The sequence below is a fragment of the Cupressus sempervirens genome, chromosome 11, assembly GCF_028749045.1.
Source record: "Cupressus sempervirens isolate cs-2001-9-10 chromosome 11, ASM2874904v1, whole genome shotgun sequence".
NCBI lineage: Eukaryota > Viridiplantae > Streptophyta > Pinopsida > Cupressales > Cupressaceae > Cupressus > Cupressus sempervirens.
Window position 1 is genome coordinate 469,097,081 of NC_143128.1, and position 9,201 is coordinate 469,106,281.

Here is a 9,201-nt window from a genome sequence, read left to right on the forward strand (position 1 = left end):
GATTACATATATATCATGAGGTCTGATCAATCACAATCGAGGAACCCAATCTATACTTAGTTGCCAAGTGATCTTGCATAATAATAATCAGCAATTTGATGATGCTTAAATAGTTAGGGAACTCACTTGACACCTAATGTTTAATGTATGAATGGATTTTGTTCTTAATCTCTCTCCGTAATGCCTATAAAGGAAGGGGGTTTGTGTAGGGAGAGGGAGAGTAATTTCTGTCACTTGGCAGGTAGGTCCCAAGATGGTTAAGAACCTTGAGGGAGCCTCCTTGTATACTGTTTCACGTGTCCTAGCATTAGTAATTCCACCATTATCTGTTGGGTCAACAGAGGGGTGAGGACAGATTCATTATATAGCAAGAAAGATTTTATTTTATATATTTTTTGGATATAAAGATCTTAGATCTTGACTAAATGTGTAGTTGATTGAAGTTAATGGTAATTCTTTCATCCATTAATGAGAGCACTTCACAAGTTTCTCATTTATTTTGTCCTCTTATTGATCATATCCCCTCCAGGTCAAAAATACCGATGACTACTCTTAGAGAATATCTATATCCATTTCCTGGGCCTCGTCAGCTGTTATTACATTCATTCACTGGTGCCACTTCCTGAAGTCGCATGTACTTCTGGTGCATTGTTTATTGACATCTATAAATCAATGGAGGATGCACATATTCATCTCTGGGCTTTCTTCTTGAGCTCAGAGAATGTCTCAAGTGGAGGATTCAACACATTTTGTTCAAATTTGGGAAACAAGTGATCGGTGGTGGAAAATTGTAGATACAATTTCATCAGCGGGGAGTGGTAATTTGGGCAACTGACATTCCAGCACCATGTTTCAGTCCTGTTTCCTCAATTACAATTCCCAAGAGTGACTTTACATTCCTCCGAAGAACTTAGTCCATTCCTATGACTGTCATCTTGTATTGACAATTCAAGATGCTTCTTCACAAGTCCAGAAATATTCTTTTGGCTCTGATACCATAGTGAAGAACAGAGTCAGAGAACCCTCAGTGTAAATGGATGGCACACACTTCAGAACATTATTGATTCAGATATTTTGAAATCTGTGCTATGATTATCATTAAACAAGGTCCATCACACCCCATAACTTACAACCTACTCCTCACTAAATTTATAATTAGGCTCATTGTACATTCTTTTTTTCACCATTTGGTTGTGCAAACTGATTTAGTGCCATGTACATCTTTGTAATTCTAACTCCTTATCTTAATTCTTAGTTGCTAGATGCTATGAAGGTTAACTGCTACTGTTTTGATTCACAATTTCATGTTTTCATAACCAGAAAATGTATTCAGGAAGTGTTTTCTGCTTGTTCAAAGCAAACATTTCATTTATTAACACATGAAATATGTAGGTGCTGAATTATTAGATGCAGTAGAAGAAAGTAGTTTGCACAAAACAAGCCAATCCATGGAGGATTTAAAGGCCACTATATCTGGAGCAGCACAGACAGCAGTTGTGTTGGAGAAGCAGGACAAAATCTCACCTGGATTGTCTTCAATGACAACTGATATTCAAAGTAACAAGCAAGTTTTAAAGGTTTCTGCAAATGAACCTCAGAGTTTGCAAGATGCAATAAAGGATAAATCAAGAAGAAAAAAGAAGAAAAAAGCTGCAAGGAGTGAAATCTAATTGTCTTTACTAATCTGGTGCATGTCAGCAATTTTTCCTCAATGCTGTCATTTATGTTTCAGCATATATATACAAGGCCTTCAATGATTAGTCTACTCAGTAATGAGTTCAAATTCAAAAATTATCGTTCTAATAGATGGTGAGCTCCTTTCTAAAGCATCATAAAGAAGACAAAAGATGTGAAGTTATGCAATCAGTTATCTAGTGCATAGTGCATTTACTTGGTGTTTCTCACCTCCTTATTGCAATAACAGGCTGTGTATTTCTATAACTGAGCAACATGAGTGGTTTCAGGCCTACCTTTTTCAGAAATGTTGTGTTCTGATATTCATCTTGGCTATTTTGAAGGATTGTTTATAAAATAATACAGTTTCAAGCATAAATTGTGCAAGTGAAGTAGTTCATAATGAGCATGCCAACTTGACTTGGCATTTATAATTTTAATTCATTGCCCATTGTATCACTTGTTTGCAACTTTTCTGGTTGATTTTTATTTTCATAGTATCAGACCAGCATTATAAATAATTGAAATTAAAGCTTCCAGACTTGTATTTCTATGACTGTCAACAATCAATATATCATGTCAAAGATGAAATTGTAATTTATTTTTCTTCCATCAGTTATTGATGTAAGATGCATGTTTTCATATTGTTGGATTGGCACACTAAAAGTTCTTGAACCGGAAAAACTCAATAAAACCATGGGCAATGCTTATAGATTTTATTCAGTTTTTTTTGGGTGGAAAACATTTGTTTCTCCTGTAAATATGACAAAACCTTGTTGTTTTTGAAGTGATCAGTGGTTGCAGGTTTATAATTTGTCTCAAATATTTTTGATTAGGGATTGAGGGAGGAGAGGTGGGAGAAGAGCAAGAGAGACACTTAGTCCAAGCAGCCATGTACCAAAAGAAAATAGGCCTCTATATCATTTATATCTCCCTTGATGTATATGGCTGAATATTCTGTCACAATCATTATTTTCTAGTTCATGTGAGTTCTCAGTTTCTCTTTCGGTGTCAGCTATTTTATGCAGGTTTATGGGATGCTTTTGTTTTTTGTATGATGATTCAACTTAAGTTATTTTAATGATTTTATAGTGTTCCCTGGGTAAATGATTTTATAGTGTTCCCTGGGTAAATGATTTGTATTTTGATCTTTGATCTTTGATTTTTGTTAAAATTGTAAGTGAGATTATTAGAGATGGCTCATTGCATTAAGTCATTTATATAAATATTTTGCCTGTTAATTTTATTGTAGACAAGTTAAACATTATTGTGAGGGAGGGATATAAAGGCAAAGGAGAGCTCCACTAAATTTACCTTGTCCAAGCAGATTCACATACCAAAACAATATAAGCCTCTGATGACCCGACTATTAAAATCTCTTTGTATCTCTACAATTCAAAATCTTGTTTCAAAATCATTACTTTCTCATTCACATGAATTGTGAGCTTCTCTTTAAGTGTCATCTACCTTATATAGCTGTATATGATGTTTTAGTTGAGGATATATATATCCTTGTGATAAATGAAACTTCTATTTTCTTTATTTTTGATTTTATTGATTAATTTAAAAACAGGTTTTGAAGGGACCCGAAACCCTTCACAACTTTTAGAGCATAAAGATACTCAACAGAATCCCCAAGATAAAATGCTACCAGCATACACAAAGTATCAGCTTGAGACAAACCAAAGGAATAGTGCAAAGGACAACACTATTCAAGACCAAAAGAAACTGAAAGAATAGAAGAAATAATTAGAAAGTACAATCTGCCCAATAGGTTTGAAACCAAGAACCTACAACCTACACAAAACAAGGTAAAAACGAGGATTTTCTTTTACCTCCCTTCTTCTGGGAGCATAGTGTCATGTCAAAATGAGGAGGGGACTTCTTATGGTGTTTTCCAACAATCGGGATCCACCCCTCCACCATAGAAGCCTTCTCTTACCAATCCTCAGAAACCAAAGCTTGAGAAACCAAGATAGAAGCAGGACAAGAGCCAACCACAACAAAACCAACAAGAGAGTTTTGAAAAGAACCAACAATAGGACCCATTACTAAAGGAATGACATCAGAGTGAAGAACAATATATATAACATCATCATGATTGACAATGCCAACATTAGTAGTTTTCTTAGCAGAAACAATCCTTAACTCTAGCAAAGAAAAAACACCAAGCTTAGATTTACAATCCACTACAAAGGGACTAGTAGGTACATAACCCCTAGCTTGCGAAAGAGAATTAGAAGATGCTTTGACCAACACAGAGCTAGAATTTAAGCCAACAATAGCAATAGAACTACCAAAAGTTTTACCAGGTAGACTATCCAACATCAAAATTACCAAAAGCAATACCGGTAGAATCATCAGGAATAGTCCTGGTAGGAGAGACATCCACAAAACTAGTAGGCATTATACCAATAGGCTCTTATGCTACACTTTGGGAAAAACTTTTCCTAACAACAGTATAATGTTCAGAAGAAGCACCCTTCAACCAAGAATTATACTTTTTTTTTCCCTTAGCCCTTTGTAATTCACATTGGGTTGCTAAATTACCTGTTTTAAAGCACTTCCCACATTTGAAGGGGAGTTTTTCATAGTCCAAAGTTTGTATCCAAAAACTCTTAGAATGCTCTGACTTAATCATTTTTGATATCCCCTTAAAGATGTTCATTTCTACTATGTTTCACACATAAGTAGAGTGGATAATGTCAGTTCACACATCGTCCATCATCAATAATCTCCAAGAGCCTTTCCCACCCCTTTCGAAAGGGAGTTAACCTAAAGACGAGGAGGAAGATAAGGGAGCTTCACCCTAACTAGAACCTTGTTCAAGATTTAAGAAGAGGGGGGAAAATCAGAGTACCATTGTTTCACCACCAACACAAAATGATCTTCCCAAGTGAAGGAATTATTGCACAAGATCAACTTTCTATCATCAACATTGTCAAACTTAGCAATAAAAATCCCCTGGCTATAGGGAAGATGTGAATAGTACTAGAAATAATAGGTTCTCAATGAGAAGAGATCCACTCATGCAAATTAGGATGGCTTGATCACAAACCCAAGAAATGACATCACACCCGACTAAAAAACTCAGAGGCAATCTCAATATCTTCTAGCACTTCCTTATCCAAAGAGATCCAAATAGGGTTCAAAATAAGGAAAAGGTCCCTTCCCTCTCAAACTCAAGCCATCACCATTCCCAACCCCACCAGTATGAGTGGCTAAAGACCCAATCGATACTTTACCAACATACCACAAGGTCCATGCAAATAGAGAAACACCAATAGATGGCAGGAAACTAGTTGACGATGAACCCCCCACCAGGCAAAACCTACTTGAAACTTGACGAAGAGTTGATAAGGATCGAAACATGATTGAACTCTTGTAGTCAGAAAAACCTCGAGTGAAGTCCCATCAGAGTGCAACACTCCAGCTATAGGCCACGATGCCCAGCGGACAAAAAACACCAATAGATGACAAAACCCCAAGCGCAGGCGAAGAATCCCCAGTCGAAGCCAATAATGTCCCAACCGATGATGAAGCCCCAACGAACAAGAAAACCTTAGCCGAAGTTCCAACATACGACAAACCCCATCTGTATGTGACAAAACCTTGGCTGAAGTTTTAGAGGATGATGAACCTCATCTGCATACGACAAAATCCCAACTAAAGCCTACAACATCCCAACAAACAATGAAACTCTAGCGAATGACAAATCCCTAGCTGGACCTCCAACATTTGACCAAGCACTAGTACACATCTTGATTTTTGTTGTTTCAAAGGGTTGTAATTTCATTTGTTGATTTTGTTAGTAGAGATAATTATAAATGTATCATTGCATCAACCGTCTTTGTGGTGGGAAGTGTATTAAGTCTTTAGTCAATTTATGTTGTATAAGCATTAAGCTCTCACTTCAATTGGGTATCATATTTTATCTCTGGGAATAGAATATTGAAGTTTTCTTTTAATTTTAAAGCAAAAACATCTTTTTATTTTTGACAGTACTCTTTGATGACAATCTTAAGTGTGAGAATGAGATCAAATGCACGATGTTGAAGTCTAAAGCCAACTTGTTCTTAATCTCTCATTTTTGTAGTCATTTAGTTATCTATTGATTCTCGTCTTTAAAACTGTTTCAAAACTTTGCAAGAAGAGGTCCAACTGCATTAGTTTTGTAATTAAAGAGTTGCCCCTATCGTCATACCAATGTAATATGGAGATTCACATTCCCACTAAAGAAATTTAGTTATAGTGCTATATCAAACAAGATTTGATCTAGGCTAGGATTGCTATTTTAAAATTATTGAGCTAACCTTAAAACTCTTTGCTTTTTGTTTTGTGCATTTATGTATCTCATTTTCATATAGTATGTTGAAACGAGAGTTGGAAGGTATTATTATCATAGTTTCAAGACTTGGACTCGCCACAGACTCCAAAAGATGATTTTTTTCTCTGACTCGAACACAAACTCAACATCTGAACTTAGCAAGCTTGGCAAATTGAAAAACCCAAGAAATTCAAAGGTTTTTAAGGAATTAATATTTTTTCTTGCATCATTCGATAAAATTGATATAAACACAACAATTGATATAAATAAAAGCTACTTTACACGCATACACAAGTTTACATTGATCACATAAGTATATGCAAATTTCCAAAAGAAATAAGTTAATAACATATTAGAAATATAAATACTGTCATCGTCAAATGTCTACAATATTAATGGAAGATTGAAATCCATAGAATTGAAAGTTTAAAACTCGAAGACTATGGCTCAAAGTAGCCTCTACCAGTGACTAGTTGACCTTAAAACCTTCTTATGTGTACACTTAAGATAGGTCATGGAAGGTTTTACATCCACCTTCTCTCTTTGTGTTTGAAGCTTATTCTTAGCGACATCTACATCCTCATGCTCATCACTATCCCCACTCAGCCTTAGAGTCCTCCAATGGGGCCTCCTTGCGCTTTAGCCTCTTCTATCAGTGCTTCTCCCTCTACATCTCGATCCGCTTGATTAATCCATTAGAAGTCTTCATAATTGAAAACATTATCAACCTTAGTGGTCTATCGATTAACCTCTAAAATGATAGATGTGTTAGTGCCCAAAATGTATTGATAATGGAGGTGAAGGTTGTAATGAACAAACACAAGACCGTTGACCCTTTTCACTACCACCTTGTTGAGCTTCTTTGAGTGTATATGCTAGAATACACTCTAGTTACACTTGCATCTTGAAGCACTACATGGATAGCTCAAGATACAAACTTCAATACTTTGTAGATTTAGCACTTGGGTACCAAACATCTCCTACCATACATTTGAAACATGATAAAATAAAAACTAATTATATAATCTATTTTATAACTTTGACTTTATCAACGTAAAATGGTAATAGAATTAGAATTATAGATAGGAAAGTTTAAGATCTAAATTATAAATTGTGCCTTGAATAAATGTTTACCTGGCATTAGTGTACAATTTTCTTGCATAAGCCTTGTGAGAAGAAGTCTCCTTGTGAATTCCTAGACATTTCTATCTCATGGATTACATTTGCTTCAACTAATGAATCACACATCATTCTTTCTACAACTTTGTAGAGCCCACTCCACACCTCATTGTAAAGTTTCTGCAAATTCTAAGACTGAATATAGACAGGATTCGATCTTCTTCTCCTCCTTGTGAATTGCTGAGAATAACTTCAAAGTATTGCCTTCAATTGAATTAGAAATGTAAATCGAAATTCTGTCTTTTAATTCTACAATTCATATGTTGTGTTGATCTTGTGTGCTCTTAGACTTCATCCTTACCCTCTATAAGTATAGGAGTCAAGGGACATGTCCTTATAAAGGACATGTCTCTTCAACAAATCACTTTGCCTAACCTCTAGAAGTCGGCGACTTTCTAAGGGTAATTAATATTAATTATAAACACAAATAAATGTGGTTAGGTTAATACTAAACAACCTCTCTAAAGATAGATGCCAATCTTGAAGAAGGAATAATGCAAAGACTTGTTCCTCTACTTATCATTCTATATCAGATCTGATCGATCTGTTATCAGATCAGAATGATTAACAAGTTACAGATTTAACACTCCCTCTTAACTTGATAATCATATTGAGAGATATCATATCTAACAACATCAATAAAAATGAACAAGCAAGAATTGATACTCTATATCTATTTGAATCTCCTTAGCATGTGGTATCATAGAACACATGATACAATGTCATATTACTAAAACTGTAGTATGAAAAATCACTGCTACTAGTGATAATAACATTACAAAGAATACAATGTACAAGATAAATTTGAAGAGTAATATGATTTCTTCATTTATCCAAGTTGTGACTCATAAATACAAGTATTTCTATATCACAACATGATCCTGAGTTTAAGATCTACCAGAATACAGGATAAACCTAGAGAATAATAAAATTCTTCCTTTATCCAAATTGTGACTCATTGACATAGCAATGTCAACATCACAATATGATTTTAAACTCATCTAGATCTTATAGCAAAACTCTACTTTTAGCACATTATCTAAGAGATCGCCATCTCTCATAATGTCTTTTATACAAGTATTCATTATCTCAGAGATCATCACCTCTTAAATAATGAACACAAATGGTGGAGCCCATAACAGTCAGTAGCCTGACAAAATAAAATTATTTTATTAATAATTTAAATAGTACAAATGGATTACAACTCAACCATACCAAGTCTCCTCTTGAAGTGTTCTATCTTCACTCTAGATAGAGGTTTGGTGAGTATGTCTACTGTCTGATCTGTAGTGCAAATGTATTCTAATTTTACATAATTCATGTCTACCATATCTCTTACATAATGGTAAGGAATTTTAATATGCTTGGACCTGTCATGAAAAACTGGATTCACTGAAAGCTTGATGGAACTCTGATTATCACAATGAATAATCGTAGGATTCATGGCTTGCCCAAATAATCCCACAAGTAACTTCCTTAGCTAGACTACTTCTTGAGAGGCCATCACTATTGCAATGTATTCGACTTCTGTGGAGCTCTGAGCTACTGAAGACTATTTTGTGCATATCCAAGATATCATCGCTGATCCTAAACTAAAACAACATCCTGAAGTACTTTTTCTGTCTTCAACATTTCCACCCCAATCTAAATCAGTGAATCCATGTAAGTCTAAGCCAACCTTCTTGTATTTAAGTCCAAAATTAAGAGTGCCTTGTAAGTATCTCATAATGTGTTTAACTGCAACTGAGTGAATCTCCTTTGGTTCACACATAAACTAACTTAAGGCATTAACAACATAACAAATATCTGTTCTTGTATTTACTAAGCACAATAGGGACCCAATCATCTGTCTATAGAGAATAGGATCTGTGGAAGGTGATTTTGCTGCTGCTTCCTTAAGTTTATGTAGATTAGTCTCCATTGGAGAAGACATAGGCTTGCAATTCTACATTCCAAATCTCTTCAAAATGTCTGATGTATACTTCCTTTGATTAAGTATGATATTGTCAGAATTCTGTCGT

At 35.0% G+C, this 9,201-nt stretch overlaps 1 protein-coding gene across 5 annotated transcripts in view; it reads left to right on the forward strand.

Annotated features, from left to right (window-relative positions):
* Window positions 1-2,781, forward strand: part of LOC149530413 (exosome complex component RRP45A-like) — a 68,851-nt gene extending 66,070 nt beyond the window's left edge. For 2 of the 5 annotated variants that reach the window (XM_089811655.1, XM_089811658.1), the window contains exon 9: window positions 1,393-2,114. In XM_089811655.1, coding sequence (XP_089667781.1) covers window positions 1,393-1,670 — 278 coding nt within the window. In that variant the 3' untranslated portion in view covers window positions 1,671-2,114. Of the gene's footprint in view, window positions 1-1,392; window positions 2,115-2,462 lie in introns of those variants that run through there. The other 3 variants (XM_089811659.1, XM_089811657.1, XM_089811656.1) reach the window with 3 other exon arrangements.
* Window positions 2,782-9,201: the final 6,420 nt, after the last annotated feature.